The sequence below is a fragment of the Alligator sinensis genome, unplaced genomic scaffold (assembly GCF_000455745.1).
Source record: "Alligator sinensis unplaced genomic scaffold, ASM45574v1 scaffold100_1, whole genome shotgun sequence".
Lineage (NCBI taxonomy): Eukaryota > Metazoa > Chordata > Crocodylia > Alligatoridae > Alligator > Alligator sinensis.
In genome coordinates, this window is record NW_005842193.1 from 337,172 (window position 1) to 349,907 (window position 12,736).

The window sequence follows — 12,736 nt, forward strand, 5'->3', positions numbered from 1 at the left end:
CCACTGGCAGCTGGCCCAGAGGGGCAGATGCCTCTACTGGCTCTGCAGTCTCCATCCGAGTCTGGAAGGTGCACAGCTGGTCATAGCCAGGCAGCAGCCCCCACTACCAGACCCCTGCAGTGGGTAGAGGGTGCAAGGAGCTCTCAGGGCTGCTTTAGCAGTCCAGCTGGCACAAGGGGTATTGTCCTGAGGTACCAGTTGGCTGGGCCCCAGAAGCTCCTGAGAGCTAGTAGCCCTGAGCTACTTGCTAGGGTAGCTTTTTATACTGCTGGGGACAGTACAGGTGCTGGCCCTGGGTTCTAGCTCCCCCTGACTGAAGATCTGGGAGGAGCCAGGCAGGGTTATTTTGCCCCAAGTGGCACAATTTGCTCCACAACAAAGTGCATGTCCGAGCATGTGCTCTGAAGCAAAAAGCCCCGGCTCAAATTTGCACTGCTTCTATTTGAGCTGCAATCCCGTTTGCAGTCAGGAGTATGATACTACCATATTTTATGGCTCCACCTCACCTCATGGGGCTCAAACTTTCCCACTGGAACTGAGCCCTGACTAGGAGGATTCTTGCAATAGGTATGCAATATCACTACACATCACTGCTGCATTGAACAGAGCAAGAATTGTCCTTATTGTTTTAGTTCACACTGTAGTGCCTACAGATACATAATCGGCTGCTTGCAGATGTTACCCCCCCAAACAAACAAACAAACAAACAAAAAACACCCAACATGTTTTACTGGAAGAAGCAGCGTGTTACTTTGACCTGGCTCTGCAGCATCTGTATAGATCAGGTGTTTTAGTGGGGCTTTTTGGTGCTTTTATCTCATAGCTGAGTTAATCAGTTGGGTAAGCTAGGTCCAACTAATGCAACGCCTTTTCTAGGCATGTTCTGGACTTGGCACAGGAATGTGTCAAGTTTAAAGTAAAACATCATTTGTTTGTTTTTTAATGTCTGCAATCAGCTGTTGTGTTTAAATTTTTAATGTTTAAATTTTAAAAATACTTGCAAAATCATAATGATAATATTACATAAATAAGTGTATAAGGGTTGGTCCAGAGAAAGGTAACAAGTAATACTCAATAATTTTCCTGTTTCCCAATGTACTGTACAGGGGTGACTACACATTCAACCTGAAGTATGAATTGCAAGTGATAAGGTACCTAAAGTTTAGGTGTTAGAACCCCTAAGTACCCTGGGGAATCTATGCACAGAAGTTAAAAAAAAAAACCTGTCAGGTCAACACAAATCAGTGGCAAAAGAACCCAAAGTTTCTTGCCCTACACAGTTGTGTACATCTCCTCACCTCACTTGCTACACCACTCACTGATTTTTAATGTAGGAAGTCAGTTCTCCTGTCTTTAATATGCAGTATTTGGGAGTAATAACTAATCCCTTAAAATGCTTTCTAGTAGATGTACAACCCTTTGACAACCATAAAAGAGAGAGATGGGAAAAAATTGGTAGGTGATTTAGCCCACCTTCATGCTAGGATTACTCGCTGTGCTTTGTCCAATCAAAACACAGATGTCCCACATGAGGGAGTTTCTATTAGTTACTAGCCTTGTGTACAGACCTATTTACAGTTTAAAATATCTTACTGTCAGGAAAGATTCATTCTATCCCGGAAGAGTGCGCACCAACTGCAGAGACTTCCTCAGCCTGACAAAAGGTGTTTAAACCCAAAAGATTGCTAAAAAATTTTTTTCCAACTATTAAAGTTGGTCTAATAAAAAAAGATATCAGATTCATCCAAAGAACCCTGCCTTACTGTCAGAAATATTTTCCGAATATTCTGCCTACTTTTCTCCTTTTCTTCCTGTTACTCCAAGTTATAGTCATCTTGTTACTTTTGGTTTATATGCCAATTTATTCTAGACTGAAAGGAATAGCTTTTCCAATCTTGCCTCTATTAGGCAATCTATCTTGCCTTTCTTTAAGCCTGCGTCTAGAAAGTAGAACTACAAGCAAGTTCTCTATGCTGAAGTATGACCTCTTTTGGAAACCAATTAATTTTAGAAACCTAATGTGTTGTAGTATAAGGAAGAATTGGAAGTCCTTGGACAGTCATGGAACTATGACATGTTTGGAATAACAGACACTTGGTGGGAGCTCGCATGACCAGAGCACTGTCATGGATGGGTATACACTGTTCAGAAAGGAGAGGCAGGGGAGAAGAGGAGGAGCTGCGCTTTATATAAAAGAGCTGTACGATTGCTCAGAGCTCCAGTATGAAGCTGGAGATAGGCCTTTTGAAAGCCTCTTGGTTAGGGTCAGAGGGGAGAGCAACATGGGTGATATTGTGGTGGGGATCAGCTACAGACCACCAGACCAGGAGGAAGTGGTAGATGAGGCTTTCTTCAAACAGCTATCAAAAGTTTCCCTAATCACAGGCCCTAGTTCTCATAGGGGACTTCAATCACCCTGACATCTACTGGGAGGGCAATACAACAGTGCACAGGCAATCAAGGAAGTTTTTGGAGAGTGTTCGGGACAACTTCCTAGTGCAAGTGATGGAGCGGCCAATGAGGCTCATGAACAGGGAAGAATTGGTGGGGAATGTAGTAGTGGATGGCAACATGGGCCACAGTGACCACAAAGTGATTGACTTCAAGATCCTGAGGAAAGGAAGGAAGGAGAACAGCAGAGTAAGGACCCTAGATTTCAGAAAAGCAAACTTTGACTCACTTAGGGAACTGATGGGCAGGATCTCCTGGGAGGTCAGTCTGAGGGGAGAGGAGTCCAGGAGAGCTGGCTGTACTTGAAAGAAACCTTACTGAGGGTTCAGGAACACATCATCCTGATGCACAGGAAGACTAGCAAGTATGACAGAAGACTAGCATAGTTTAGTAGGGAACTCTTCATTGAGCCAAAAAAAAAAATCACAAAAATAAAGCTTACACAAAGTAGAAACTTGGACAGACAACTAGGGAGGAATATAAAAGTTTTGCTTGGGCATGAGGGATGAAACCAGGAAGGTCAAAGCACAATTGGAGTTGCAGCTAGCAAGGGACATGAGTGGTAACAAGAAGGGTTTCTACAAGTATGTCAGCAACAAGAGGAAGTTCAGGGAAAGTGTAGGTCCCTTCCTGATGGGGAAGACAACCCAGTGACAGATGTGGAAAAGGCTGAAGTACTCTATGCCTTTTGTAGGTCGGCTCCCAGAATACTGGACCTGGCAGCACAGTTTGGGGAGGAGAAGAGCAGCTGAAAATGGTGAAAGAACAGGTTAGGGACTATTTAGAAAAGCTGGATGCATGCAATCCGTGGGGCTGGATACAATGCACCCATGGGTGCTGAGGGAGTTGGTAGATGTGATTGCAGAGCCACTGGCCGTTATCTTTGAAAACTTGTGGCAGCCAGGAGAGGTCCCAGATGACTGGAAAAGGACAAAATATAATTCCCATCCTTAAGAAAGGGAAGAAAGAATTGGGGGAACTACAGACTGATCACCCTCACTTCAGTCCCTAGTAAAATCATGGAGCAGATCCTCAAGGAATCCCTCTCTAAGCACTTGGAGAAGAAAATGATTAGAAACAGTCAGCATGGATTCACCAGGGGCAAGTCATGCTTGAACAACCCGACTGCCTTCTATGATGAAATAACTGGCTCTGTGGATGTGGGGACACCAGTGGATGTAATATACCTTGACTTTAGCAAGGCTTTTGATATGGTCTCCTTCAACATTCTTGGAAGCAAGCTAAAGAAGTACAGGTTGGATGAATGGACTATAAAGTAGAAAACTGTCTGGATCATCAGGCTCAAAGGGTAGTTATAATTGGCTTGATGTCTAGATGACAGCCAGTATCAAGTTGAGTGCCCCAGGGTTCGGTCCTGAAACCAGTTTTGTTCAATATCTTCATCAACAATCTGGAAGATGGGGTAGAGTGGACCTTAAGCAGGTTTGCAGATGACACCAAACTGTAGGGAGGAAGGGGGAGTAGTAGATACACTGGAGAGTAGGACTAGGATTCAGAGACCAAGACAAATTGGAGGATTGGAACAAAAGAAATCTCATGAGGTTCAATAAGAACAAGTGCAAAGTGCATGCACTTAGGATGAAACAATCCCATGCACTTCTACTGGCTGGAAACCAACTGGCTAAGCAGCAGGTCTGTAGAAAAGGACCTGGGGGTTACAGTGGACAATAAGCTGAATATGAGCCAGTGTGCCATTGTTGCCAAGAAGGCTGATGGCATACTGGGCTGCATTAGTAGGAGCACTGTCAGCAGATCGAAAGAAATGATTCTTCCCCTCTATTTGGCACTAGTGAGGCCACATCTGGAGTCTTGTGTCCAGCTTTCCGCCCCCCAGTATAGAAAACATGTGGGCAAATTGGAGAGAGTCCAGATGGCTATGAAAATGGTTAGGGGCTGGGAAACAAGACTTATGAGGAGAAGCTGAGGGAACTGAACTTATTTAGTCTGGAGAAGGGAAGACTGAGAGGGGATTTAATACCAAACTTTAACTAGGTGAATGGATGGAGCTAGACTGTTTTTAGTGATGGCAGATGCCAGAACAAGGAGCAATGGTTTCAAGGTGCAGCAAGGAAAGTTTAGGTTAGATATTATGAAAAACTCTCACTAGGAGGGTAATAAAACACTGGAACAGGTTACCCACGGAGGTTGAGGAATCTCCATCCTTGGAGGTTTTTAAGATCTTTTTAAGACAAAGCTTTGGCTGGGACCATCTAGTTGGGGATTGTTCTGCTTTGAGCAGGGGGTTAGATGAGATGATCTCCTGAGGTCCGTCCCAACCCTAATTTTCTATGATTTTATAAAATCAGTATAACTAATTTGAACTCAGTCTGCCTCCCACTGAAGTCAGTAACAAAGGTCTTGTTAATTTCAGGGAAGCAGGCTGAAGTTTTTTAGGGGACTCTAAAGAATCAGAGAGTTCATGAGAATCCCAAGAGATTCTTATGAATCAAGAGAATTCCAAGATATACCCTATTGATCTGCTGGGAAGATTTAGTTCCTAATTGCTCTTGAATTTCCATTTAGCTATACTTTCAAGTGCATTAATAAACCATTAGGTTAACTTTGTGATATTGTTTTCAAAATAAAACAACAAGAATCGAGTACAGTATATCACCTGTCTTTTAGAAGTTCACTTGATCACATAGGACCACACCATTACTAGCACATAGTCAAAGAGACTTCATTGTCATCAACAAGGATAGAACTCAAGACCTTTCCCTCCAAAAATACAAGCCCCTAGCACTAGAAGAGAACTGTATTTATCTGTCTCTACAGATCATCCTGTACTTTATTGTCTTCAATTGTATTAATCTGGCTGCACTACCATATTCAAATAGTCTCTTCTCACTGCACTGTACTCTCTCTCAAGATACTGAAAATGAATAAACCTGGCTCTAAGACCAGCCCTGTAACATGTTATAAAAAGGGGGAAGGTGAAGAAGCGTTCTTCAGATTAAGAGCTGTAGATAACAGATCCACCTGCCATTTGGAAGTCACAGGGACCAGCCAGCCATGCAGTTATCAGATCCAGCTGGGAAGCAGCAAGATAGTTCCTATAAAGCAGGGGTTGTCAATCGGGGATACATGTAGCTCAGGGGTAATTGGGAAGAGGCTAGGGGGTATGCGTGGGCGAGCGAGGATGGAGTGCCACCACTCACCACCCCGCACTGCTGTCTCCCAGGAGCAGGGCCGTGGGGGGTGAGGGCAGCGGTTTCCTTCTGCAGGCTGCACAGGCGCTGCCTGACCGGCCAGACGTGGGGTGGGGAGAGCTTGCATGCAGCCACCGCTGCCACCGCAATCCACCACCCTTTGCCACTGCATGCAAGTTCTCCCGCTCTGTGTCCTGCCACCACTGCCACCCCCACTGCTCTTAAGGGCTGATGATGATGAAGCAAATGTCACCACACTCATATGCTGGAAGCATGTGGGCCAGAAAGTCAGCTACAGACAGAATGGTCAATGTCAATAGGACCTTGGGTGCCCAAAGCAGGGCCCTAACAGCATTCATAGATGATATGGTCAGCCATCTGAGCAGCAGGAGATGGCTGTCAGAGGCACACAAGTGCCTGCAAATTCCACAAAGTAGGGAACAAAAAGATGGCATGCTCAAGGAGCAGTAGCCCAGGGTTGACAGAGGGACTGTTTTGTTTGATGTTTTTCCAAAGTTTTGTGTTGAGAAATAAAACTGAGCCTGAAGGAGACTAGGTGCACCACTGAGCCATGCCTACATTAGGGAAATAAGCCATCTGCCTTACAGGCAGGCAAAACAGCTACCTATAGGCCCCTCCAAATAAGTTACAACCAAACAACCATTGATTTTAATGAGAGCAGGCTCAAGTTCAGGATAAAAAACGCTGTATTCCCTACATTCTATTATGTGAGCCACTTCTGCATGAAGTGGAAGCAAGAGATGGAAAAAAAAAAAAGATAACTGCTATGGAGAATTTCTGCCACAAAATGAAAGCAAAATTAGCCAGGTATACTTACGTATATTATGGAAAGGATTCCATTATAGTTTTTGGTTGAAACATTTAAGACTATTTTCAGTTGTGAAACAAACACTTGAAAAGCAGCTGCAGTTGTGAATCCTCCCACTAGTGGATCCGCAAGGTACCTCACAATGAAACCAATCTGAAGGGCTCCAAGCACAAGCTGGGAAAATCATCAGGAAAAAAGCAAACAACTTACTAAGCAGTAAATCAATGTAACAATGATATTACAAAATGTTTAGGATTCGATCTCATGTAGGAGGCTGTCTGCCTAGGAAGAGTTCAGATGGCAACAGATTGTGCCAGACTGAAATGTTTACTTACAGTGATGGTAGCTTACAGTACCTATAGTCACAACAAAGCATGTGGAGTTATCCACGGAGTAAAATAATGTTCATTGTAATAGTATCACCACTCGCTCCTTTTAAGAGTTTGAAAAATCTGAAAAACCTTCTGTTATACAAAGCTATTCAAGCCTCATTGTGTACTTGTTTTGTGACCTTATTTCACGGGTAGCAGTGCACACAAAACAGTGGCAGAATCTGCTTCTGTGCTCTTCCATAGAAAATTGGGGAAAAGAATCATTTTGGCATATTACCACTGAAACATGTTGGGGTTGCCCGTCATTTGAAAAGCTTGGAGATTTCAGGGTGATGTTTCCCCTCCTGTATATTTTATTATGGGAAAAGTAACATATTCCCCTAAAATACGTTTCTCTTTGCATTCTTACCAATTATTTAATAAAGTAAAAGCAGTATAAACCTGAGTCTACAAGCCAGTTATATTACCTGCATAATTCCAACCAGAAACGTGACAGTACTGGCAATTAATACTCTCTGTGCATCTCTGGATTCAGTGTCTATCAGTGTTTTGTTAAGCCCTGTGGTATTACTGCTAACTAGGAGGAAATTTTCATCAGGTGCCATGCTCAGCACAACAGATCCCACCATCAAACTGACCACAGGAAAAGGTCCTGAGAAGATAAATAGTATATATGTTGGCCTTCCATACATCATAAAATCAAAGTATTTGTAAGATAAGATAAGCAGTTCTATATTAGACAATTAAAACATTTATGTCAGGGCCAATTTATTATTACAGTATTTATCTAACTGGAGTACCTAGGACCCATATGCACTGCAAATACAGTACGAAGAGAGACCCTGTCCCACAAACCTTACAGTGTAAGCATAACAAGGAAGAGAACATGTGGCTACAGCCAATCTGACAAGGAAGTGTAAGGAAACAAGGTGACAATACTGGTCAACATGCAAGGCTGTAGTATCAACCCATGAGTAGCCTATACACTATCAGTACTTTATAGTCATTACAGAGGAGGGCTCTGAAGGAGCAAATTAACTAAAATTGCCTACATTCATAGAGAACTCTCTCCAAGTGAGAGAGCCTGCATGGGGAAAAAAAGTACAAAAAGGTGAATTTTTGAAAATGTAACAAGTAAGCAATGGAGGCTAGAACTCTGAGCCAAGTGGAAAAAGGAGTCAGTATCATGATAGCAAATGAGACATGACAGGTAGGGTGAGGAGAGGATGTGAAGACAGCTTATGTCGGAAAAGGGGACATAGAGAAGGGGAAGTCAGTGGAGGAATGCAAGAAGGGCACATCTACACGTGCATTAATGCACTGTTGCTACGTGCATTAAGTTTAGTACCTCTAATATGAGGTACTGCATAGGAGCAGATGCCAATGAGCTGTAGCAATGGTACATGGTCTTTTTGTGATGCTTACTGTGCAGTAGACTAATTCTACATTAACACAGTTTTTGCCATGACACTCTTATGCGCAGTAGAATTAATCTACTGCACATTAAGCATCTCATATAGACATGCCCAGAGAGAAGTAAAAAAGTAAAATGGTTGGGTATAAAAACAATCTTTTCAGCAGCATTCTGGATGGGTATGAAGAAGAAGTTAAGATGGAATTTGTCAAGGCTAGAGAAAGGGAAGCACAGTAATTGAGATGCAAGATGAGAGCTTAGATGAAAATCTTACCTGTGTGGACAGATAGGAAAGACCATGTCTTGAAGAGATTATGTGGTAAGAATTGGCAAAGTTTACACACAGCCTGGACGTAAGGGCCTAGAGAGAAGTCTGAGTAGGCATCCAAATTGTAGGCTTGAGTGAGAGGCAGGATTATGGTGTTGTCCAAGATGGAGAAAAGAGATAGCGAGGAGGACTCATGAGGGAAGATTAAGAGTTCTGCTTTAGTCATGCTGAACTTGAGTTAACAGTTAAAGTGTCTGTTCATAAATTTATCCAGAGTTAATTTTTCAATTCCTTTTATGGCCTTGATTCTGCAACTCTTCACATGCTATGCAGCAAAACACAAGGCTCTTGGACTCCAGCACAAACACAGGCAGAGGCTATGCACAGATACACATGAAGTAAAGCATTATGTACAACCCTCTGCACTGAGCAAAAAAGTTTTAAACCTCAATAACCTGCCAGTGTGAAAGCACAAAACACAGTGAATGCAATTCAAAAGTGACTGCCTCACATAAAATATTTATGTTCACACTAAGGATATGTATTCTGAAAAAGATGCAGTTACCAACTGAGATGTGTCTTGATGTCCCCAGGAAAAAGTATGTCAGGATAGGAAAAAAGGCAGAGTAGAGACCATATCCAACAGGAACAGCAACCAGTAAAGCATATGCCAAACCTGAAATCACATATTCACAGTGTTTTATGTTACAGGCTCCACAACAGACTACTATTTTGTCAAATAATGAGCCACATTAAAAAAGGTATCTTCTTTTTCCAGACATAATTTGACATTTGTATTTTTCACCTGTAATTCACTTGCACGCATGAATTTGCAAACTTCTGCTTTACACTATTCTGGGCACATCTTTGCATGAATAGTAATATGATGCAATAAACTCCAGCACAGTTTGCACCAGAATGTATTGCTCCCAGAAACAGCACCCTGGACCGCAGCACACTGAGCCAGGGCTGTGCAGCCCTGACTGCCAGGAAGCCCCAGGGGTCAGCCTGCTAGCCTGAGGCTGCTCTGATCCAGCTCAATGCACTGTGGAGAGTTTGGGCTACCTAAAAGGCTTCAGAAGGGCTAGCTAAAAGGCAGCCCCTACACTGAAACATCCTCATACCCCAGCCAGCCCCAACAATGTCTTCACATGTGCTGTGGTGGAGTAAATAACTCCGCTGTAGGATAATACTTGTATCTGGCAGTAGTAACCTATGGCAGAGTTACTTAGTTTACTTCAGCCTAATAGCTCCACATGTGTAAACTGGTGATGCTTTACTGAGCAGCTAATATTAGGCAATTCAGCAGTAAGTGTCTCATGTAAATACGCTCTCTGCGTGCCATCTGGGTAGTTAGATTTGTAAGTATCACCAATTATACCTGCAATTTGGCACGAAGCAGAAGTGTTTTGTGAGGGCCTAGTGAGGTTCAACAAGGGAACTTTGCTGTGAAAGTGGCTGATGTGCCATTGCATTTGGGAAGAAGGATTTATGCAAAGGGCCTAAACTATAGCTGGGATTTTCAAATTGGGTGCCCATTTACTCTACTGGGAGATGCCAGTGTTTAGGACTTCTGAAACTCAGGCAATTCTTTTAGGTGTGTAACCATGCATTTAGACACCTAACATTTTAAAATGTTGGTTTTACCAATTAGATCCTAAATTAATAATAAAGGCCAGGATTATCTCCCTTGCAGAGCAGAGAAGCAGTTATATAAGATATTTACCTCTGCACAATAACATTTCCTCCACATTTGCAAGTCTGTGGGCATGTCTACACATGCATTAATGCACTTTAGTTAACGCTCATTAAATCTAGTACCTCCATTGTGAGGTACTAAGAAAATGTGCATTAGCTTGTCTTAAAGAACATTAACTAAAGAGCATGGTTTTTAAGTGACACTTACTGCACATTAGCCTATTTTAATGTGCATTAACTAAATAACACACTTTTCCAGCGATGCTTTCACGTGCATTAAAATAGGCTAATGCGCATTAAAGTGCATGTGTAGATTCACCAATTTGTTGGACCCATCAGCTCCATTGAAAAAGTGGAAGGGGGCCAGTAAATAGAGCTTGGAAAGTTGGCCTAAATGTCATGTTTGCTTTCCAGCCCTAGAATTGTGCAGTAAAATATGCAGATAGCTAATACTGTTTCAGGCAGCATTAACTCCCATTGACAACTTCTACATTTCCCTTTTTAGAAGCATCAAAAGGTACTACCAGATTTGCAAAACAAAAAAATGGTCTGGCCATATGACTGTAGCTGGTGGGAGGTCAGAAGGGCAATACAAATCAAGAGTCCATACTTGCAGGCTCACATGCTGAGTTTCTACTATTTCTCCTACACAGATATTGGATCTACACAGCACCTTTTGTCATAAAGGAAGCAACTAGGCAAATAACTTTATGTCCTTATAGGATAGGGAAGATCTATACATGGACAATGCAGACAATGATCTGGAATAGGTGACAGGTCCACCCATGGGAATTACTATCAGATCAATAGTCCATTTAGTTTTGACTTTGAAAGTGGCCAATATCAGGTGCCTCAGAGAGGAGAATGAGACTCATAGTGATGTAGTTTTGGAGTTCTGTCTCTCGTCTTGATTAACCTAGTTTCCATTGTATCCTCTGCAAATTTTATCACCGTTTTGCTTCTCTCTGTTATTGATAAGTGTATTAAATCAGTCAAAGGGGTGTATGTTGTAGCCATGTTGGTCTAAGGACATAGGCAGACAAGGTTCTTTGGGTAAATCCGATATCTTTTATTAGACCAAACTCAAATAGTTGGGAAAATTCTTCCTTACATCAGTCTAAGTGAATTATGTAAAGCATGTTTTGTGAATATTAGTTTTTAAAGCTTGACCATGTCAATGGCTCTTTTCTGCTTGTTTGAGCAAACATTTAATAATTTATTGGCAATAACACTATAAAAATAAAGTTTAAAAGTTTGCATTCGTGATTTTTTGCGGGAAATCTCATTTACATTTTTAAAGACGTGGAAATGCTTGCATGATCAACTAATTGTGGAACAGTAGTAATACTATGCCTCATCAACTGCAAGTAGGTAATGTATTTCAATTATTAAATACTCACAATATGTCCATAGGGGAAAATTAAAAAAAAAAAAAAAAAGATACTAATCAATTATATTACAGTAACAAATTCAAGGAAACTAGAATGTTAACAAATGCTGCATAACAAGAAAGAGATAAAATTAAGCAAATCAATCATTTACTGCATGATATTAATAAATAATATTCAGTGGCAATGGTCTTCATATGGATATTTTAAATCATACATGTTTAATTTGATGTGTGCAGTATAAAGCATAAGAAATAGTTATGGGCATGTCCATACGATGTATCAAGCTTCCTATTAATAACAAAGAAACAATCTAGCCACAGCTTACCTTGTAAAGTAGCTACAAGCCCTGTACTGATACCAGAGATGATATCACTAATTAGCCATTCCTTCACTCTGTAGTTAGGTAGCCATTCCAGTATGGGGATAAAGGACTTGGTTATTTGAAATGCCTTTTTTCTTGAACAGCTGCCAAAAAATAGACAATTAAATTGTCAGCCTACCCCTATGAAATCATAACTGTAAAATGCAAAAAAAAATTCCTACCAAGAGATCTGAGTAGCTGTTATTTAGCCAAAAGACACTTGTTTGATATTTTATAGAAACTACATGAATGTTGTTTACAATTTGCTTATTTTGTAGGATCAAATTCTGCTCTCAGGTTAATAGAGCTACTTAGATTTGTTCCACAGCTTCTTGGCCTCTTGTGGGCTAAGATCAAGTGCTGTATTCACAAGGGATGCTGATGCCAGCAAGTTACACTAGTCATAACTAGGGATCTACCTAAATCGCACCGGAAGTACAGTGACTCTTTTAATCTTGCTATTTTTGTGTCCCCCCTCCCCCGGCTGATTGGTTGGGGGACCCTGGAGGCCCTGCTGCATGCTCCTGATCGGCAGTGGGGCAAAACCCACAGTTTTAAATATGCTGTGGTTTTTGCCTCCTGCCACTGATTGGCTGAGGGGCCCCAGCGGCCCCACCACTTGCTGCTGATCAGCCAGGAGGCAAAACCGCAGGAGTCAAAACCGCAGCCTATTTAAAATTGCAGTTTTTGCCTCCCAGCTGATCCGGAGCAAGTGGCAAGCAGCAGGGCCAGGGGGGCCTTGGCCCATCAGCAGCAGGAGAGGGAAAGGGGATGCACGGGGAAAAGAGCAAAGTTAGAGAAGCTGCTGCAAAACGCACTTCT

At 42.1% G+C, this 12,736-nt stretch overlaps 1 protein-coding gene across 1 annotated transcript in view; it reads right to left on the reverse strand.

Moving 5' to 3' along the window:
• SLC26A4 (solute carrier family 26 member 4) overlaps positions 1 to 12,026 on the reverse strand; it is a gene marked incomplete at its 5' end in the record, with an annotated part of 40,543 nt that extends 28,517 nt beyond the window's left edge. Inside the window, 4 exons of the mRNA XM_025207377.1 lie at positions 6,460 to 6,624; positions 7,250 to 7,434; positions 9,030 to 9,140; positions 11,879 to 12,026. Coding sequence (XP_025063162.1) covers positions 6,460 to 6,624; positions 7,250 to 7,434; positions 9,030 to 9,140; positions 11,879 to 12,026 — 609 coding nt within the window. The remainder of the gene's footprint in view (positions 1 to 6,459; positions 6,625 to 7,249; positions 7,435 to 9,029; positions 9,141 to 11,878) is intronic.
• Positions 12,027 to 12,736: the final 710 nt, after the last annotated feature.